This window comes from Brassica napus, chromosome C6 (assembly GCF_020379485.1).
Source record: "Brassica napus cultivar Da-Ae chromosome C6, Da-Ae, whole genome shotgun sequence".
NCBI classification, from domain to species: domain Eukaryota; kingdom Viridiplantae; phylum Streptophyta; class Magnoliopsida; order Brassicales; family Brassicaceae; genus Brassica; species Brassica napus.
This window is the reverse complement of record NC_063449.1, coordinates 35,701,217-35,724,123: the sequence shown is the minus strand read 5'-3', so window position 1 is coordinate 35,724,123 and position 22,907 is coordinate 35,701,217. Positions and strand designations below refer to the sequence as shown.

The following is a 22,907-nucleotide window of genomic DNA, read 5'->3' as shown; positions in this document are numbered from 1 at the left end:
AAACTAAAAAAAAACATGATCCATACCGAGTCCGAAATATAATAAATTCTAAAATAGTAAAATAGATCTTGTACTGTGGTACACCACATATAAAAACCCGAAAAGACAACCCGAAAAATCAAGAACCAAAAAAATATCAAAAAACCGATCTGAAAGTCCAAATAATTACAAATACATGTATTTGAAACATAAATATGTACTTCAAATATTCAATTCTATATTTATTTTGAAATTATATCTAAAATAAATATTTAAATCTTCAATAAGTATCTTAAATATCCAATCCTATATAAATAAGTTTATTTCTTATATTTTGCTTTTCAATTTTGAATTTAACTTCCAATATATCCAAACCAAACCTATATAACATGAATCAGAACAATATATGGTTACTTATGGATTTTAGATGTGCTACAATTTAGAAAAAAAATCTATTTGTTATATCTGAACCCGATCTGTACTTACAAATTTACCATAATGAAACCTATAATGTGATATAAATTAGAACCAAATTTCCAAATACCCAATCCGTATCACAACGGGTACCTAAACGCTCAAGCCTAACTTAAAGTACGTTTTATGTTTTATTCAATTAGTTTTATATTTAATAAATATTTTATATGTGTTGGAATAACCCGTGAAACTATACTAAAAAAACATCAATAATAACATGTTCTAGTATATGATTAAATATTAATGACTATTACTATTTAATTTATCATATATATCTTGTTTAATACTTTATCTATAAAAATTATATTATTATGTATTTGGTGTGGGTTTTAAAGAATTTGTTTCTTGCATTTGAAGTAAAATACATTTGTATATATGAATTAGTAGGCATATATAATTCTTTTTATATTAATAAATAAATTATAATAGATGATTTAATGAAAAGTAGTGTTAAGCTAAAATGAATTCATTATATTATAAAATTAATTGATTAGTTATTTAGTTCCTTAATTTTAGGTTAGTGTATATATTTAATAATAATTAAATTATGTATAAATAGAAATAAGAAGAAACCTAATTAAATGTACTGGTCCAACCTAAATTATTTGTAATTTATATCAAACATATGACTCTAAATTAATAGATTAGATGATGATATAATCATTTTTGGGCCAAGATAATTATTGTTCAACATCAACTTGCTAATGGGCTTCGCCCAGATCCAGTAATAAAGCTTTAGAGATTTAATTTATTATTAAAATTGTTAAGATTGAGTGGCACAAACTGGTAATTATTGAGAAAAATTCAGGATTAAATGAGTATTGATCGTAATGAACTCCACATAAAATACGTAAAATTATATAAATTAGAAATCTTAAAATTACAATATTATTATTTTAGTAAATCATTAATTTAGTAAGTCAATAATTTATAAAGTCTTACAAATATTTCTAAACATTAATCAATATTTTAATTATAAAAAGTATTATGTGACGATGCCAAATATTCTCATGGGATGAAGCATCAATGATCCAGAAAACCAGTGAACTCAGAACTGAATGATGCTTTGGTGAGACTGTGTTTTGAATAAGGAGACTATAATGTCCCGACCGTCCACGGCTAATGGGCCACCCACGCCCGCTCTCTCGGCCCATGGACCCCATCCCGTTCCAACGGTCGGTCCGTTAATTTTTTCGAGGCTCGAAATCATTGTTTACTGACCCTGCAATCACCATCCGACATTTCCCCGTGCTTTGGCCTCACTCGCACGCTATCGCGAATCACTTCCCGATAGGTCACTCATTCTTCCACTACTTCAACTCAAGCACACTTAACTCTGGAGTTCTTTTTGGATGTGTTCCGGAAAAGGTAAGTCAACTTTGGTGACATAGGTAGCCAAATCAATTCTCTTAAGCCTTTTCCATATATCACAAACCAGGATGTTCCAGAGACATACAATGGTGATGAGCATGATGGTAATGAACAATGGTGATGTTTATGTGACATACAATGGAGACCCGAGCATGCATGCTGATGAGTGGGGAACATAAGCAGAACTCTCTTCCCCACCTGGAAGTAGCAAAGGAAAGAAAGACTATAGTTCCTTAAGAATGGATAAACCTTATAGTCGGAGGGCACAATTTGTTTGCTTGTGATGATTTCTTTGAATATAATGTATTGTGTGAAGGTCTTTAGAAACACGTCACAATGCATTAGCTTTTGCATCAGAATCATCTACGAAGTGTAGTAATAGCTTTACCTTTTCGAACAATAGAATGAGCTGACTTCACTTCATGTTATATAGTAACATGAATATTGAGGCTTCAATACGCCAATGTAAGAAATGTTGCGGTACTTTTCTGAAAAGTTCATGCCATAGCCCACGGCAGTCATATGTGTCGAGCTAGATGGACTTCAAATCTAAAACCAATTGGTGATAAGTGAAGTGGTCTATCTATCTTATATATTACTTAGGATCTCTTCCAATTACCGATGTGGGACACTTTGTGTCTAATATGCCCCTCGATGTTCGTCTTTCTCTCCGGCGGGTATAAGCATGCAACAGTAACTACAAGAGGGTTATACCGCGTGGTCGCAGATGAACCTAGGAGTTGAATGTTGAAGATCCCAGATTACAAGCTTCTTGTCCATTCCACCGGTTGCAGCCATAGGGATAGTTGCGGAGCTTGGTGAAAACTTCACGCATTCAACAAACCTTTCCAGTGACTATATTCTCAATGTGAACAGAACCGTCTTTTGAGCCACTGATGGCGAGACTGGAGTTCGAGTTAATGTCAGAGTGCAACCAAAAATTATAAGTTGAGCATAGATGCTAGAAAGAAAATGAACAAAACTACATATATCTCAAGAAGAGAGTTTACCACGACCAGTTCAAAGAAATAAGTGCAACATTTATTTTGTCCTTAAAAAAGAAACTGCAAGATATATTATTAACATGGTACCATCAGACAATTAGTTAATAATTAGATCAGAAGTTGAATAGAGATGCTCATGAAAAACAGTTTGAGAAAGACACAGACAAATATTAAAGAAAAATGATATATATATAAAATAGAATAAACAGAAGACTTGGAAATTCAGCAATAGACAGGAGCAGAAAATAAGACCTTAAGGCTATATGAGTGTGAGAGAGGATCATCTCTCAATATAACACCAGACCACTCAATCTTCCCCCAAATCTGGCTTCCCTCGTGCCTTTCCAAGGAAATCTCAGCAGACTTGAGCTCCAAACCCTCAGGATATTCAAGTTGGGTGTTCCAAAAGATGACAATGTTGCCAGAAGAGTTGCAGCTGAGTTTGCTAATATCATATTTGACCTTTCTCTGGGTTGGTTTACAGGGTTCATAAACTTTTTTACCATAATCCATCACGTGTCTCAAGCCAGAGAAAGACGACTCTTGCAGCTCTTCCAAGCCCTTCACTTCCTTCCAATCCAATTCATCTGGCTCACACCACAGTATTCTCCCTCGAGTTCCACGACAAAATAACAAATCCCCAATGGCACACCAATCATTTCTGTTTCCGGGCTTACAATCTCTTTTTCCGCTTGTCCAGGAAGGACACTCACTTGGCAAAGAGCAGAAGCTTTGGTCCTCATCGTCAACAGCGTAAATCTTCTTCCCTTGTACCACCACACTTTGCTGGATACTGATGGGCGAAATAAAGTTAAGCCAAGTTTGGGTCTTTGGATCGAATACTTCTGCAGAGCTGCTGGCCTCATCTCGGCACCCTCCAAACACATATATCTTCCCGTCTATAACGTTTGCTGATGCGGAGGCACGTGCCATCTTCATCGACGGGACTGGGTGCCACGTGCGAGAATAACAATCAAGGAACCAGACATCCCGAGTCGGATTGCCGTTTACGATTCCACCAATTACATAAATGCCCCAATCCACCACTACGAAAGAAGATGATGGTCTTAGAGGCTGGTAAGGGTTCGATGGGATTTGCCTCAGCTGCCGATTACGTGTCAGGACGAACCAGCTTGGGTTTGGGTCAGGCATGATGTTCAGGCATACGTAGAGAGATGCCTCCGTGCAACCTATCAGCGACCGTGTGCGGCAGAGCTCAGGGGAAGCTACTAGCGAGCGGTGTCTCTTGGAGACAAGAGATAAGGCCGCCTGGTCTAATCTCGTGAGCCGAGCCACGATGCTCAGAGCCACCGCGTCTGGCAACGACGACCACCAGGGAGATGCCTTCTCATTCCTTCTTTTCTTCTCCGGTGGTGACTCTTCGGATCCGTAATTCGACTGAACACAACTCATCTTAGATCTCTGATTGCTTGTCACCGAGGTCGCTATTATTTTATACAACTTTATGGTTTTTTTTCCAAATCAAATAAGGGATTATTATTAAAAACCCTTTTTATTTTTATTTTTTTACTCCTTCACTTTGTCGGTAGCGTTTCTAATATCTTTGGAAAATTGGAAAATTTTAAATCATGATAAACTCAAACGTTGACCCAACTCCAAACTTTTGTTTGTTTGTTTGTTTTTGCCTTCAACTAAATGATAATTATTAAAACTCAAAATTATATTTAAAAAAAGTGGATTACAAAACTTAAGAAATCTTATACTACTACTTCATTTATGAAGCATTTAAACTCATGAAAAATAATATCTGAAATGAACTTAACTTCCAATAATTAATAAAAAAACACAAAATATCTGAATCTATAAAGAAATATATATATATATTAAAGTAATGTTTATTTAATTTTAGATATGTTCAGATTAATTTTAGATAAGATTTTATTCGACCCACTACGAATTTCCTCAAACATAATATATATTCAAATATTTTTATAGATTGCATTGGATTAAGATTCACATTTTTAATGGAGTAAGGTTTGCTTTCGGCTTTTGGTCAAAAGTTGGCGGATTCTCCTTGGAATATGTATCACAGAACAAGTACGCAATGAGCAAACAACAATTCAAGTTGGATGAGCTGAAACTCAAAGTCAAAAACTACTTCGCGGAAACTATCTCGAAGCAGATTCTAAAGTAATAACAGTTCCAAAGAATTATCGAACTCTATGAAGGCGAAGTTGAGAGGGAATAACCATAATTTCGGAGGTGCGTAGAGAATGTTGAGGTACTCAAATTAAGAATGGAGAAAGCATAACTTAGTATTTCTCAAGAGCCACGACAGTGGCCATTGGCCAACGCCATTGGTGAAGACATGTCCGACGACCGACTCAAATGTGATGGAAAAAGAATTGAGAACCCCGTTAGATCGCTGTACATACATAGTAGATGCAACTGAAGAGTCCAAGAACATACTGAATATCTTATATCTCAATAGATGAACTCAATCTCACTATTGATACGCGAACATTAACTCAAGAACAAAGAAAGTGAAGAACTTGTCTTATAAGACAGGAAGGAGGCCAACGAAGAGGGAAAGTAGAATCGTAGTAGAGGAGGATTCTGGGGAGTCTACTGAGGCAAACGAAGAGCATCATTCTAATATACTTACATTTAAAAATATTTTTATTTTAATATTCAAAGTGTACTCCTAGTAATAATAAGTTTCAAACAAAATTTAAAAATCTCTAAAATTATAAAATCTCAAATTTTATTGTAACTTTTAAGTTTAAAAACAAATTTCAAAATTTCAAAAAAATTATTGTGCTTTTCAAAAATAAAAGTAACTAACTTTTGAATGATTTTAAGTCTTAGCACTACATTTGTTCCAAGTTAGAAATAACCTCACGGCAATAAATCTGTGTTGCCATGGATAACTAGATCTGTGTGGCCATGCGGATAACTAAATCTGTGTGGATATTATTTGAGTATAATAAATGATTTATCCATCGACTGTATCTATCTCATTGTGTAGGATTAGTCTGGATCTTTTTTTTTATAAGCATAGAACTAGATTTTGACCTGCCTTTGAAAAGGCGGGTATATTTTGTTTTAATTATTTTTTTAAAAATTTAAGTTTTATAATTCTGTTTTTTCTGTATTTGTATTTGTTTTTTATTTGTAATCAAATTTGTGTATAAATTTTAAACAAAATCAATTTTATAAAATAATAGCAATTTAAAAGTTAACCAACATATACATGTTTCTTTGTAATCATATTTTTCTGTTTTAGATCTTGATCCGCGGTATATTGTTGGTTTGTAATTTTTTGTTTTTTTGTTTCTATTAATTTTTATATTTATGATATTTTTTGTAATCATATTTGTGTTTTATATTAATTTAGTTTAGTTTAATTTAGTAACTATATTAAATATGTTAAATTGCATAACTATACATTTATGCTATATGCATATCAAAAATAATTTGTAAACTTTATTCCTGAAGTATGCAACATATTATATTTTCATATTAGTTACCTAATATAATCAGTCAAGAATATTTCGTAATCAACTTGAAAATCAAAACATTATATTCTATTACACATTACATATATATATTCGAACGGTTTTAAAGTGTTAAATTCGAAAACCAATATCAAATCCAACCCGCACCAAAACCTGAAGAAAGTTTTTGAAAAATGTTTGATAAAAATAATTTTTAAAATATTCTGTTAAATATATATATATATATATATATATATCTATATACATATGGTTTAATATATTTTTTCACTAACTTTAACTAAAATCACATTTAATAATTTTTTAATCGAATAATCTATTTAAAACCTGTTAAATTATAAACCCGTCATCCTTAGAATTTAGACTAAAAATTGAACGAAAAAACACCATGCGTGAATGGATGCTGAAGTCCCATATTGACTATCATAAGATCTTTTCTTATAATTGATTTTTTCATAAGTATATATTTTTATAAATAATACTTCCATAATAATATATTGACTTAAATAATTTTAGTATTCTTAAATTTACTTCTAAAAATGTATTTTATAGATCATAACTTTAAATTTAGTATATTGGCCATATAATTAGGTATGAAATAGGAGTTTGATATTTGTTGTTTGTTGCCGTATTGATATATACATATCCGATAAAATAGAAGTTTAAGTGGTTATAGGAATGGTTACGTTTTTTCCCTTTAACATGAAGGTAGTTATGTTTTTGTAGATGCAATTATATCATATGTTATACAGTTATATTTTAAATGCAGTTATTTTTATGTTAGACTCAACATATATTAATAAGTCATGATCCTAATTTAATCCTAATTTAATAGTATTTGATACCCCAGGTTCATCTGAAAATAAAAGAACTATCTGCAGAAAGAGAATTGTCTCTTTCGCCAGTACTTCATATGCAAGATCAACAAATAACAAGCGCAAAATCTTAATATCTTTTTTACTTCTTATTCACTTAAACGATTACGGCCACAAGTCCCTCATCTTCAATCTCTGCATCCGTAAACGTCAAAGCTCGCTGAAGCTTCCTCGCGGAAAACACCTCGACTTCAGCCATGTATATTGCTACAACCGGACGATGATCTGAGAATTTATTTTCGGTACGCCGGTATTGAACCAGCCTCATTCCTTTGCCAAAAGATAGTACTCTGTCACACCAAGCCGGTGTTCTCCTTGTCGCCTTTCCATCACTCCCAGTATACTCATCCGAATGCGCTTGGTACTTATAGGTTGGTGCAAATTGTAAAGTTCCTTCTGACCATCCGTCAAAAGCTCGACCTTTCTTGTATTCCTTTACCAGCTGCAATTCATTTATACGAAAGAAACAAAATAAGTAAAGTTGAGCTTAACCTTTATAAAAGATCAATAGTTATGCTTACCTGATCATATTCAAGTAACTTGGACCACTCTCTCTTGGAAATGAGGTCTTTGGTTTTCTCATACGATAAATTAAGCCGATAATTGAGGTCTCCTAACCAGATTATTCGTCTGCAAAGAGGTGAAAACAAGATAAAGTTAGAAGAATATAAATAAAAACAATTTGTAGAAGAGAATACAAAAGACAGACTCGTGATCATAGATAAGCTTGGGAAGTCCAAGAGCTGAGACAGAGTGAAAGACTGTTCTTTTATGTATCTCGTGAACATCAGCATTCCTCTTGATCTGATCAACTTCTCTCTCTCCTGCCGTCAAATGAGTGCATATGAAACAGAAGAACGTCTGGTATATCGACATACTCACAGACACAGCTCCCTGCATACCACATATCACTTTATAAAACGATTCTGAAACAATATAACATAAAAATTAATGAGTTAGAAATCATTTCTGACTAGGGTCAGGCAGTGGCTGGTCTCCACACTGTAGCACTAATTATGTTCCTACCAGGCTGACCGGATCAGCTATAAATTAAAAGAAAATTAATGAAATATATAATCTTTATATACCTTGTTACCAATATAACCCATGATGCCAACTCCAACTGTAGAGACTCTTACGTTTTGAATGTGTTTCCGCATACTTCGTTTAACCCAAATGGTTAAAAGAACCCCAACCATTTGTTTACTCACTAGCCTCACATAAGCCGGTCTTCGTTTCCTCTCCATCAGCGACGTCAGGTCCATGGACGCTAGAGCCAATACCTCCGGTGCAACCCCGTTGTTGCTTCCGGCTACATACTTAAACGAATTGTAAGCCTTGAAAGACTTTGTTGTTTGTAAGGACGCTGTTGACTTCATGGAAGGCTGTCTATCTAGAACGCAAGAAGGTCCTAACATGCTCAAAGGAGGCTCAGGCCAGCTTAAACCGATCCTTTCTTTCCCACTTAACATCCGGTTTAGCGTTTTCATACCGGTTCCAGGGGAATCCTCATCGTTCTTCCTCTTGTCAAAGCTATCAACACGTAAACAGATTTGTCTGTCTAGCTTCTTAGGAGAAGAGAACTGTCTTTTAATCTCAACAACCGGCACGCCGGAGTTAGGATCAACGAGAGTGTTGACTTCGCCTACAACTCCACCGTCATGCTTTAGCTCACCGAGGCTTTCTTCTTCCTCCTCGTTGATGGGGTGAATCTCAACGCCAGCGTCGCTATCGCTCTCGTAATCGACTTCTTCCTCTATGACATCGTGTGTTTCGTCAAAAGGTTTGAATATCCCTGGAGTTGGTGGATCACTGTAACTCTTAACCCCAGAGTTTTTCGGTCTGACTCGGTTCAATGCTTCTCTGATCAATTCTTCCCATTTTGCAACCGGTCGGTTATCTTCAGCTCCAAGTATGTTCCCAGCATTCAAAGGTACAACCTCTTGTAAACTTCAGACAAAACAAAAACATGAACATATAAACATATTGAACAGAGTTAGTTTTGTCTATGTCGTTGAGGAAAAATAAATAATTTTTTTTTTTTGTTTTACCCAAGAACGTAGATATCGGCAGAATGATTAATGTCGATCCAGTCATCGATGTCAAGATCAGAAGGTGGTGATACTCCTCCTACGTTCCACGTACCAACACATACTCTGCATAACAACAAGTTCTCGTTATTACAATCCCGACATGGTAGGTCTCTTTTATAACCCAACAACTTTCGAAAGAATTAAAATGTATAAAAAATCGAAAGAAACATCAAATGTTTTACCTTATTTCTTTGTTGTTAATATACTGTGCTCTCAATGTTTCTGAATTCCTTCTCCTTAACTTCAACGGAGCATCTGATATCAGAAGAAAAAGTTTAAAATATTCATTATCCAAAAAAATTGTTTCTCCAGTTTAATTTTATTAACTACATAGGAATCTTGGATCTTAAGTCTATAATCTCCTAAGTATCTGAAGCCAGTTTTTTAATTTTAATTTAAAGAATAAAGTATCAAAGATGGTTTGAATCGGACTACTAAAATACCACTAGACCACCAATATTTTAATATGGTTTTTATTTTTAATAAAATTTCTGAATTCCAGCAAAGAGAATGAACTGAAAAACTTAGAAACCACACCACAGTGAATCTCATAAACAACCTATGCAATTCGGAATTACCATTGCTAGTAAACTCCGCGGCTGCTTCAGCGACGGTTATAGGATCCTCCGAGATCTCACTAACCCACGATTGAGTCGATCCTCTCCTTTGTGTGCTCGATTCTTCATTATCTGTTAAACCGGTTTAAACGGCTTAGATAAACGGAAAAGAAGAACTGATGAATGATTCTGGAGAGAGAGAGAGAGTGATAGATAGAAGAAACAAGAACCTTCGTCGGAGCTGGAGTCTTGGTTTTCCTCTACAACGTCCTCGTTTTCGGATTCGTCTTCAGTATCAGCACCATACTCAAGATCCCTAGCACTTATGTTCAACCACTTCCTCATAACAACCTTCGCCCATAATCTCTGTGTAAACCATCCAACACTTTTGCTTAGAACCATTCATTTTTATTTAAGACATCTGTAAGGACACACAACAAATATTACCTGAGATTTCTGACGACGGAAGCTCTTCCTCATCATCCCGGCAGGTTCAGCAACTGAAGACATCAAAATTGAATTTTCACAAAAGTGATACTCTTTAATAAATAAAGGAAAGTGCTGAAACTTTTGTAAATCTTTATTTTCAGACCATAAAATCCATTAGAGAGTTCGAGACGCGTGTGTCCGTCCTCGTTTTTTATATCATTTTATGCAATTTTCTTCTACATTTATGTAAGGTTAATAAAATTGATAATGACATAATTATAATTTTTTCCCTAAGTAATAGGTAATTTATTACTAAAATCACTATTAGTGTCACGGGTCACTTATAGAAAAAAGGCCCACACTATATATAAGATTAAAATTACGATATAGTAGTAACTTTTTTTTTTTTTTTTTTTTTTACGATATAGTAGTAACTTGAATAATTGTCTCTAGCTAAACTTATAAGGTGAACTTTTCAAAAATTGGCCCAGAGTAAATTAGATTGTTACTTTATTTATGGCTATTCATAGACTTTGTATGAATGTATTTTTCATCAACCAATTAAAAGTAAGTTTACAAATATAAATTGAATTAGTACTGTATAAATATGCACACGCGGTACATATTGGTAGGGACTTGGTCTTACAGCTCCCATTGGATTTTTTAACCTGAGTGGTCCCAGTTGGACTTTAACTTTTGGACCGTAACTCAACTGTTTCTATAGCTAATAATATACCGCTTTTTTTTTTCATCTGAAGTTTATTAATAGGATTAAATCCAAAATGGGCAAAGCCCAAGCCTTACAAGAATCCGAAGCCCAAAAACAGAGGCATACAACCAAGTAAAACAAACTGGGCCCGAGGCCCACACAACCAACCGAAACCCTAGTAGGCTAGACGTCGCTCTTCACGCGAAGCCGCACGCCTCTTTTCTTCCTCCGGTACCATCGACCGCGTCACGACTACTCAACGGCCACCGTCGACAGCAAAGTCGAAACCGGAACTCAACCATTCAACCAGACCTTCGAGATACTCGAATCCAACAAACACATAAACTTCAAACCAAACAGACGGATCTACGAATTACCAACAGATATTAAAGCCTACAATCGATTCATCATCTCCGACATATAAGCGGCAACAGATTGAGATCGAGAAGCGAAAACCAAATAAGCTCAAACTCGTAGATCTAAATGAGGAGAAATAAAAACCCTAAAACGAACGCCGGCGCCAGCGATGCTACGGAAGCCACCGCCTCCCGGAAGCAGAAGCCGACGATGGCGATGCTGAAGGAGCCACCGCCTCCCGGTACCCAAAGCCGGCGAAGAAGGTGCTGAAAAAGCCACCCCTTCCCATAAACAAGTCGGACGACCACCATAGAGAGGTGCGACGCCGAAACCTAGGTAAATCAAGAGACCCCGAACAAAAACCAGATGCTAAAAACGAAAAAAATAGCTCCACAACCGGAAGAGAGCCTCGCCGTCGGCCGGAAATCTCTCTCTCTTTTCTCTCTCTCCAGTAAGCGAAAATCACCGAGCTAATAATATACCGCTTATCCTCACAAATCAGAATACTGACGTGGTAAGTCACGAAAAGCAAAGATTAATTCTGGAATACCAGAAAAATGAAAAATGAAACGCAAAGAACATGGCGCCGCCAAAGTAGTCGATGGGGTGAACAAAAAAAAAAGCAATCTATAGGAGATCGGGTCTCGATTTCCGGTTAGAGCCCGGTTGTGGATAAGGTGTTCGGGTCGTGAGGTGCGGTATGGGACTGCAGCATACACAGAGTTCTAGTCCTTTGGGTCCACCTACCTTTAACTAGAGTTAGTCTACGATTCAACCAGTGTATTGTACACTTGTACTGTTGCATCAACTTTTGTGGCAAATAAATAGGCCATATGAACGGTTATAAATTTATATTACTTGATATAGTTCTGTATAATTTTAATTTGAGGCCATAAGTTTGTTTTTCAATTAATTTTGTAAAGATATTAGGTCGATCCATCCAAATTTCGATACATCAACATCATTTTTCTTTTTGCTTTTACATATTTTTTCAAACTTAATATATTAAATTTTAAAAATTGTTATTCACTCATAACTTTAGTGATATTTAAATCCAGAAATATTTCATTATTTTGTTTTTGACGTGTATAAATTTGTTATTCTAGTCATGTTTTACTGTATTTGGAGGTCGTAATGTTTCTAAAGATGTACAGTTTGGTAATGTTTGACCAATATATATTATATAAAAATTAGGTTCAGTCGAATATTGAAGTATTTGTAAAATTATTTGTGTCATGAAATGAATTACAGTGTACTTTTAAAAATTATATAAGACATATCTAATTTGCATCCCACCAAAATAAATTGCAGACACAAAAATTAATATATATTCAATACTTAAATTAGTTCATAAGTGATTGATATTTTTTGCCATAAATTCTAAAAATCGTTAACTCAATGTTAAAAAATTATATTGTTAAGCCTTTTCTCAAAAAGAAAATATATTATACTGCTATAGAATAATGACTTTAATTTATGTGGAAATAGATCAATGTCTTCAATGAGTAAAAAACAAACTAAGGAGGGGAAGTCACCTTTTAGCATCTAGTAATATCCTGATTGTATCACCGTCAGCTGAGATAAAAAGAAGTTAAAAGAGAAAAATCAGTAATACATTTTTATCACTGGGTGCACAAAATTGCCTGAATGTCTTCTGTACCACCATAAAAGTGGTTCGAATGATGATATGATTTGTTGAAACCAGATTACAGACGTCCAAAAATATCACATGCCTAATTGTTGGAGTCTTGGAGATATAAGGGTGCAAAACCACATGAAATTTCATTTTGTTTTAGAAAACATCACCGATGATGAACTGAATGAAGTATGGAGCTTCATGTGATTTGCCTTTGATTCAAAGACAAGTCACATGAAGCTCCATGCTTGATTCACTTCATAATCGGTGATTTTTTTCTAAAACAAAATGAATTTGTTATTGGTATATAATTGTCTTTCTTTCTTGTTTTTTTATGGCCGGTGACATTCGAAACTGTGTTATAGTGATTTACTTATAATCCAAGTTTATATTAATTTAAAAACCAGAAAAATTGCCACCGAAACTGAATTTTTTGTTTGTTTTTTTGTGAGAAAATTTTTTTTTGGTTGTTGAAACCCAGAATAAAGCCAGAAATAAATAATATATATATATGTATATATTCTAAACTATGTGCATTCAAAATCCTATCGACGAGGATGACCAGTAACAAAATAAACAACGAAGAAATTAAAAGAGTCTAAAATAAGAAAATAAGGAAAAACAGATGAGAAAATGGAGATAAACAAAACAGATAACGAGAAAAAGAAAGCATGTTTGGTCCCTTTGGGATCACATCAGTCCTCCTGACCACAAATCCACAATATAGACAATGGTCGACACCCAACTCCAACTTTTAGAGCAGACATTTGGCTATTTCTGTCCATATTAATTTTTAATTGTATATCCGATAGGTATTTGTGGTCAGATATAAAACTTTATTTATATATCTGATAGGTATTTGTGGTCAAATACTCTATCCGTTATATTAAGATAATTTTTTTTAAAAAAAATAGATTTTTATGTTTTTTATACAAAAGTTGCAAATTTCAAAAATATTAATTGAATTTATTGAAAGATTATTGTTTAAAAAGCATTGGAATTTGATAATTTCAAAAAACGATACATAACTAATGTGTTTTTTTAATATGTGTAAAAATATTAAAATAACTATTTTTAAGGAGCGGAAGTAGTATAAAACAGAATAAAAAAAGAAAAAAAAAATGAAAGAGCATAATTAAATTCAGAAAAGAGAGGAAAATAAAGGAATAGAAAAGAGGAAAGAAAAATAATCTACATTATAATATGTCAGTTGCATTGCATCACTCCTGATGCGACACGTCAGCGATTTGTGGGTTCCACTTTTAAAAAGTGTGAAAAAGTGTCAAGTCTGTGACTCAAACCCAGGTTTATTGAGATCTAAACAACAACATTTATACCACTGAGCTAAATGATTCTTTGTACATTGATGACTGAAACAAATATATATTTATGAAGGTCGGAAACCTTTGCTTCTTCGGTTTTCTCTGTAGGACCCACACTTATTTATTTTATCTAATGATTTAATAAATACTTTATAACTCACGTTTTGAAATGTGATTCGTTAAAAAAAGAAACCCAATAAACCTCTTCGGTCTGTAAGCGTTCTCTTCAATGGAAATTTAGGGTTTTCAATTTTTAATCAACGGTTCATGACTCATCTAAGAAACACAGATTGGCTCTTTGAGTTCCATGAATCAGTTTTTCTTCTTTAGTCTCTACATCTCCTCATCTTTAATAAATTCATCATCGGTTCTTTTATTTTGCCTGATAAATCATGATTGTGTGGTTTTAATTTTCTTTGGTCATCCTTAGTTTGCACCCTTTGATCTAACCAAGAAGAAGAAGACATTTGTCGTTTAGGATGCCATCGAGGACTCAGCTGAGTCACACGGGAGATATACTATATGTTGTCTGATTGTTCAAGAAGAGTTTATGTGTTGTGAAACATATTTGTTTCTTTTCATCAGTTGCTTTGTTTAATCTTTTTTCCTGCAAATAATGATGGCTTTGACAGTTCATTCACGGGAGCCAAGAAGTAAAAGAAGAAGAAGCCAGTGAGTGTTTGACATTTTCTGTCTTCCTGAGTTTTTTTTTCCATTCATTAAACTTGGATTTTGAAGATTATGTGTCTCACATTCTTTTTATTTTGATGGTTGTTAGGTTGAATGAAGATCATTGAATAAAGAAAATGTCGATGCTCCTGAAGATTTGGAGGGTACTTTATATTTTTTTCTCTGATAATTCTAGCGACATAAATTTGAACCTTACAGAGGGTATAGTGCAGAGCATCCTAATGATGAGGAAGAGGTGGAGGGAATTGATCTGCACCAGCAACGTTACCCGTGGGAGGGAAGTGACATGGATTACTTATACGACGAGGTAAGCATATCATTAGATGGTTTGCGGTCCATCTTTGAGAGCCGTCGATTGTAAGTGTCTATCGTTTTGAAGTTGTACGACACTAAGATGTAAAGAATTTCAAATCACGATTACCTTACTAGCAGAGTTCTTTTGCACATCTATTGTCAATGGAATTAACACTGAAAATTGATGGTGCTATATTTCATGTTCCAAATGCTAACGCAAGCTCCAATGTTGATTCTCAGCTTTAACATGCCAAAATCACAATGCAGTGGGTGTTGTTAGGTAATTCAGTAGGCACAAATGTTCAGTTGAAAAAAATTCTAAATTGTATCTGTGCATCAAACTTATCATCCGTAACATAAATAATATGCTTTTTCTGTGCTAGAAACCGTTTGTAAATAAATGTCTCGGATGTATATGACTGCTTAGTTTGTTGCTTTTGACAGTGAAATCACTAAACTTGCAATGTGTCAGGACAGCAAAAGCATCTCAGCTGATGGTTAACTTTACAATTTCGTTGGTTTCTTTTTCCTATTATGTTGGATGGATTATTTTAGCTAACAAATATCGCAACAGAGCGCTGGCAATAACTCTAATAGATTTATATATACATTTAGAATTGGAAGTTTGGTGAGAACAGGAACAAGTACTTCTGTCACGCTATTGGACAGTTATACGCCATATCAAGAGAATTGATTTCTTATATTTTCCATAATCAGTAAGATTTTAACTGTTTTGTCTACTTTGCATTCATACCTCATTCTCCATCTAACTTCTCGGTGCTACTATGTAATGATCAAGTCATTTTCTGCACAAATAGGCAAGTAGGGATGTTACGTTGGGTGTTTGGTTTATTTGGCTTGGCTATACAAAGTCTGTTGTGACTCTAAAACTTTTACCTCATTTAACATTGATTCTGGTTCTTGGGAGAATTGCAGATTGTGAATGAAAGGCACAAGCAGGGAACATATGTGTAGCTGCGTTCGACTCGACATGTAGCGGTATCTGCAGATCCGCTGATCCCATTGTGGAGGTTAACATGCAATGTGCTGACCTGAAAATCATTATTTGGAAGCTACATTTCGAGACATTTCCTCAACATATAAATAGACCATAGACATAGTTTGATATTTATAATACTAAGTGATCATGGAGTCTGCAGAAAACAGTCATTTTGCATATTCTATATGAAACCAAGAGATATGTCATTTGTTTGATGATTGTATTATGATAGCTACTAAAATAGGAGATGACTGAGAAAGAGAAATGAGTATGAAACTCTTATATGAGTAGCTTTTGTAAACACATTTGGGTTTATTAACAGTTGTGACAAGCAATTATGTTTATTGTAAAGGAAATCCACCGCATCGTCAATAACAAATGCGCCTGTTTTTTGGTTGTTTGGGGTTGAAATAGCTTATGAATTTTCTAAATCAATATAATTGATTTGACTAAATCTATCTTGGATGACAAAAAGAAGGATTGCAAGTTTAATAACTTCTACTTTAGACTTTAATTTCAACTAAATTATAATCAGTTTTTTATCCATATCATCTTAGTTATAATCGTAAGGATTTATTAGAATAAATAAACAGTTTCAACAATATTTAATATGTGATTTAATAAACAAAAGAACATGTAGAATTTTTAGGATTTAAAGAGATTGGAGACAATAGTTAATGAATATGAAAAGAATACGAAGCAGATGATGAAAAACGATTCGAGCAAATTAGTGGCAACACAGAGCTAAGCGATATAAAAATATCAATCAATAAAGAATGAAAGAAGAATGAGCAGGGTTAAGTTATTACACAAGCCAAAACTAAGACAAATCAAACGACATAACGTGAAAACAAATGTAAACAAGACAAGAGGAGATGGTGAAGATAAAATGCATTGAAAAACTGAATGCTAGATTAGTAAACAAGAAACAAAAATGGATTAAAATGCAAAAACTCTGCGCCTAGACGCGGATAACGATGCCTTGTGGATATAATACTATCCTAATAAAAATCTATAGTCTATATATGAAAAAGTAATATTTTACCTGACTGATTAGTTCTCGTAGATATAATTTAGATTCAAAGTAATACGTATTCTATGGTGGCCAACCAATCCAACCAATTTATGTTAATCAATTAATTTTTTTTTTTCAAACCAGCAAACCAAACTGAAGTCAACCTAAAAACAAAACTTAAAACTTCAGACTTTTTATTAGATATATTTTGTTCTCTTATAGAATATTTCCTACATATATAATCTGCAGCAAATTAAATTTTAGAAACACCATTTTTATTTATTTATTTATTTTACTAACTTTTTGAGTTTAATAAACATAATACCGCCACAAATAAAATAAAAATGAATATTTTTAATTGTTTTTTTAATATCACGACATATTTGTCTTTTCAATCCTAGTGGGAACGGATATACCACTTCAAACGCAGCTTTCGGTGAACTCGAACCCAGCCATGTTGAAAATGATATGAAAGATTAGCTGGATATATATTTTTAAAGGTTTTAACTCCATATCTGCTTAAGAAGGATGTCTTGAAACATATAAACTCGCTTAAACATGTCACGAACAATTGAAAGGCTTCAGATTTGTTATATATGATAATGGACAAAGACAAAAAAAACATCTTTAGGAATTAAATTAAATGACATAAAAGCTAGCAAATAGCGATGACACAGAAATCTCATCTACCAAGTTATATTCTAGTATTAGAGATTGTGTAAACAGTACAAACAAGTGCCTAGGAACTCTTCCATTGATAGAGAATAGATATCTCATCAACAACAGAAAAATATAAAATAGAGAAAAGGAATTTCTGAAAAGGCAAGCTTATAAATACACTGAAAACCTTTTTATCATATGTTGTTATGTGAGTGATTTTTTAATATTAATTTTTAATCAAATAATAAGTTTTTTATTAAAATACTAATAATATATACTTTCTCTGTTTCTGAATAAATGTCATTTTGACATTTTTCACACATATTAAAAAAATATCAGAAATATACATAAGTTGTTAATAATTATACTTCTCTAACCAATAGTATTTGAGATAAATAAGATTATTTATAAAATCAATGCAATTTTCAATTAATTTTCATCTGAAAGTAAATATAATTTGCATTGAAATTTTAAAGTGACATTTTTTTGTAACAAGAAAAAAATGTCAAAATGACACTTATTTTGAAACAGAGGAAGTATTAAACTTAGATATCAAGTAGAGAAATTTTTTGAACAAAGGTATACCATTATTTGTGAATATAAGAGCATCCCTTTAAATAGAATTTCTCATCGTTAAATACCAATATAATTTGACATAATAATTAAGTTTTAGTTAATTATAAAATAAAATCAGTAATAATATGACGCCTTGCAAAATAGTTTTTTGCCAAGAGCTTTTAATCTCTCGGGGAAGAGACTTCTCTTTCCTCAATTCTACTATTTATCTGTCTCTTTTTTTCTAATTATTTTTTATTATTGCATGTGTGAGAAACTTGATGAGAACCTTTCACCAATGGTACTCTAATGGCCCCAAGTAACACAATAACTCACTAATCTTATGTTTGCTCCGTACTTGCTCTTTTTGTTTTGAAATGAATATCACTTTATTTTTTTTACACAGATTGTAAAAATGATTAAAATGTATATATGTTCGTATTAATTATTCATATTTAACTAAAAATATTTAAGATAAATAAAATTATTTATAAAATTAATGCATTCTATAATTAATATCTAGTTTAAAATAGGAAAAAAATGTATTGAAATTTTAAATTACATTCTCTTTAGGCCTGAGACTTTTATCCGAGATCCGGATTCGATCCGAGATTCGGTCTGGATCCGATCCGAAAATCCGGATATCCGGAGGGGCCGAATCCGGATCCGAATAGTAAAATATCGGATCCGTCAAAGCCGGATTCGGATCCGGATATTTTGATTTTTTAATCCGGATATCCGGATCCGTAAGTTTTATTAATAACTATTTCAAAAATAGTAATATCTATATATAAAAACTAATTTTATTTAATATATTTTCATTTTTATAATAGTAGATGTAAATTTTATGTAAATTTTGTAATATTATACATAGAAATAATTAAAAATATTATATATTTTTTATTTTTAAATTATTTTTAACATTTTATATGTATTAATATTATTTTTTATTTATTTTAAGGATCCGGATATCCGCCGGATATTACAATTTTTAGAAGGATATCCGACATCCGGATATCCGAGAACCCCGGATCCGTATAGTAAAATTATGGATCCGCCGGATAAGGATCCGGATACCTTAAAATTTTCCGGATACCCGATCCGTCCCAAGCCTAATTCTCTTTATAAAAAAGGAGTATATTTTGTTAATCTCTTTAGAAAAAGGGAGTATATTTTGTTACATAAGAGTTATGAAGATATAACCAGATTGGTAATGTTTATTGGATACGGAGAAGACTGTTTCAGAAGAAATTGGATGTCAAATGGAACAATTCTTCTCATCAGATCATTCTTGTTAATTAATTTTGTGTTCAGATTAAACCTATCCAAACGAGAACATTGTTTGACAACTAAATAAACAAAAGAAAGTCTAAAATATAAAACGCATCAGATCAAAGTACACTTATTTGTTGCCCAAGTTGATCAAAGTACCTTGGACTGTGAGGAGGTGATGGCTTGAAGAAGAAGAAGAAGAAGAAGGGCAGATGAAATTAGTTTTTCTTTGGGTCTTTTCGAGGTGTGAAGTGAGCTTTTTTACGTTTGGGATGGTCGAAACAAACTTTTAATTTCTTCCCCTGCTTTTGCTTCTTCATTTATATTTGTGTCCGTGTATATCAAGCATATTATATCATTTTTGTACTATATATTATAGATTTCTTTCAGTTTGCACCTTTCCGCCACGTCTACTCCGATCCTCATGAGATTAAACTAGCGAGGGAAACGAAAAACCAATGTAAACCGGTTAGACATTATAAGTTTCTGTAACCCCACCTGTACATTGGACCATGTTTACCGTAAGTCTTTCGGGTTGGATCTCTTAACATAATATAAGACTAGATTTTGATCCGCACGCTTGTCCGGGTGTATTTTTTTTAAAAATATAATACTATTTTCTTTTTATGTCACTATTTAGAGTTGGACAAAAAACTCGAATTCGAAGAATCAAACCGATCACAATCCGAATAAGTAGTACTAAATCTGAACCGGAATTGATTAAATATCCGAATTATTCAAAATTTTGGTATTTGAAGAACTGGAACCTAATCCGATCCGAACCGAAATATTTTGGGTATCCAAAATAGATTTATATAATTATATATATTAATTATTTTTAGATTTAATATATATAAAAACATCTAGAATATATATGATACTTTTAAGTTCACATAAATGCTTGAAAATATATACAAATAGTTAAATGTAAATATCTTAAATAGTTAAAAAAATACTAAAAACTCAAAAAATACTTAAATAATTATTAATTATCTATCCAAATATTTAAACCAAACTTATTTAAATTGGTTATCCAAATCCGAACCAAATCCTCAAAGATCTGAACTGAATACGAAATCCCAAAAAGACCCGAGAACGAACCCGAACGCCCACCCCTAATCACTATTATATATCCTATATGTGTCATCATAGGTTACAAAATATGTGTTATCATATAATTAATTGTATTTTATACGTACCATCAAATAAGTTTTCTTATAATTAATAATATTTTATACGCACAATCATATAAATAATCACATATATTATATTTTAAAATTTAATGTGAAATATAAAGCCCATAATTTAAGTTGGTGTTTGAAGTTGAACTTTGTATTGTATTTTTATTATATATATTGAAAACATTTTTATAATAGTTATTGGAAAATATGTTAGTAAAAATCAAATTTTGAATATATATATATATATTTTTTTTTTGAATGAATTTTTTATATAAATTAATTTTAAATTATTATTTTGATTTGAATATATATATCAAGTAACATAGACCCATTACTTTTTAATATAATGGACTTCCAATTTTTTTAGTAGCATAAGCCCATTTTTTTTTCTAACTTAGTGCTATCCATGTTTCTAAATAGTACTATTTTTTTTAGCTACTATTCATATTGCCAAACAATCCCAATGTGTACTTCAACTTCAACTTTAATATTAGCAGGCGCGCGGGTGTATATTTTGAAAAATATGTTGATATTTGTTTTTCATGTAATTATTAGGGTTTTACAAAATGAATCCAAGGAACAGAATCGATACCGATCTGAAAATATAGTACCAAACCCGAACATAAATTGATTAAATATTCAAATTATTCGAAATTTTGTTATTTAGAAAACCAAATCTGATCCGAACCGAAGTATTCGGGTACCCGAATTTATCTAAAAATAGATTTATATACTTATATATATATTAATTATTTTTAGATTTAACGTATATAAAACATTAAGAATGATACTTTTAAATTGGTTTAAATACTTGAATATATATAGTCAAAAGTAAATATCTGCAATAGTTAAAGTATACTCAAATCACCAAAAATACTTAAAATAATTATTGATTTCGTATCCAAAATTTTAAATCAAGCCAATTGATATGTTAAGCTTAGGTATTCTGACATATGTTATTCAAATTTATAGGTAATATATTATTTTATTTATAGATTTTGAGAAATTTAAAATAGATAATGATTTAAAACTTTAAAAATAATTTAAATGGGTTATCCAAACGCGAATCAAACCCGCAAAGATCCGTATCAAACTCAAACCAAAATTTAGAAACATCCTAACAGGGCTTAAATCTTTGACCCTGAAAACCCTAAACACAAACCGATCAGAACCAAACCCGTATTGGTGCCCGAAATCCCATCCCTATTCATTATTATATATCGTATACTGTCATCATATAATTAATCGTATTTTATACGTACCATCATATAAGTAATCATATAATTAATAGTATTTTATACGTACCATCATATAAATAATTACATATATCTATCTTATTAAAACTTAATATGAAATATAAAAACCATAATTTGAGTTGGTATTTCAAATTGGGCTTTGTATTGTATTTTTATTATATATATTGACAACATTTTTGTATAATGGTTATTGAAAAATAGTTTAGTAAAAATCCATTTTTGAATATATGTATTATTTTTTAATCAATTTTTGATATAAATCAAATTTAAATTATTATTTTGATTTGAAATATGTGTATAAATTTTAAATTTTGTTTTATGGTTAGTTTAGAAAAGAAAAAGTTTTAGGCAATTAGATTGACACATTTTCGTATATTTTAAATCTGGGCAAGATAGATAGTTTCTTATAATATGATGGACTTTTAATTTTTCTTAATAACATAAGCCCATTATTTTTTTTCTTAATACTACTATCCTTGTTTCCAAACAAAATTAATTTCTTAAAAGACTACAATTCATGTTTCCAAACACTCCAAATTGTTTTAATAGTCCTATTCAAGTCTACAAACACTTCAATTTTGTACTTGAGTTTTAATAAGATAGATACGACATCTTACTTTTTAATTAACTAAAGAAACAAAGAAATGTATCTTAAATAAGAGATATAAGAAATATTTCTTAGCGTTTTTAGTTAAAAACTAA

At 32.1% G+C, this 22,907-nt stretch overlaps 2 protein-coding genes across 4 annotated transcripts; both read right to left on the bottom strand.

Annotated features, from left to right (window-relative positions):
• Positions 1-2,917: 2,917 nt before the first annotated feature.
• Positions 2,918-4,436, bottom strand: LOC106397371 (F-box/kelch-repeat protein At4g39560). The gene has a single exon (XM_013837959.3). The coding sequence runs from the start codon at positions 4,239-4,241 to the stop codon at positions 3,051-3,053; it is 1,191 nt and encodes a 396-aa protein (XP_013693413.1). The 5' UTR covers positions 4,242-4,436; the 3' UTR covers positions 2,918-3,050.
• Positions 4,437-7,117: 2,681 nt separating this feature from the next.
• On the bottom strand, positions 7,118-20,099 carry LOC106400939 (type IV inositol polyphosphate 5-phosphatase 3). Of its 3 annotated transcripts, XM_048760095.1 has the most exons (11): positions 19,928-20,099; positions 12,860-12,899; positions 10,277-10,329; positions 10,060-10,195; positions 9,851-9,961; positions 9,455-9,527; positions 9,231-9,335; positions 8,268-9,129; positions 7,889-8,073; positions 7,701-7,809; positions 7,118-7,621 (listed from the first exon to the last, which is right to left on the bottom strand). In XM_048760095.1, the coding sequence occupies exons 2-11, from the start codon at positions 12,867-12,869 to the stop codon at positions 7,277-7,279; spliced, it is 1,989 nt and encodes a 662-aa protein (XP_048616052.1). In that variant the 5' UTR covers positions 12,870-12,899; positions 19,928-20,099; the 3' UTR covers positions 7,118-7,276. The 3 variants fall into 3 exon arrangements, with proteins under 3 accessions (XP_048616052.1, XP_048616053.1, XP_013696799.1); XM_048760096.1 differs by lacking the exon at positions 12,860-12,899 and having other exon boundaries at positions 19,928-19,944; XM_013841345.3 differs by lacking the exons at positions 12,860-12,899; positions 19,928-20,099 and adding an exon at positions 10,422-10,478.
• Positions 20,100-22,907: the final 2,808 nt, after the last annotated feature.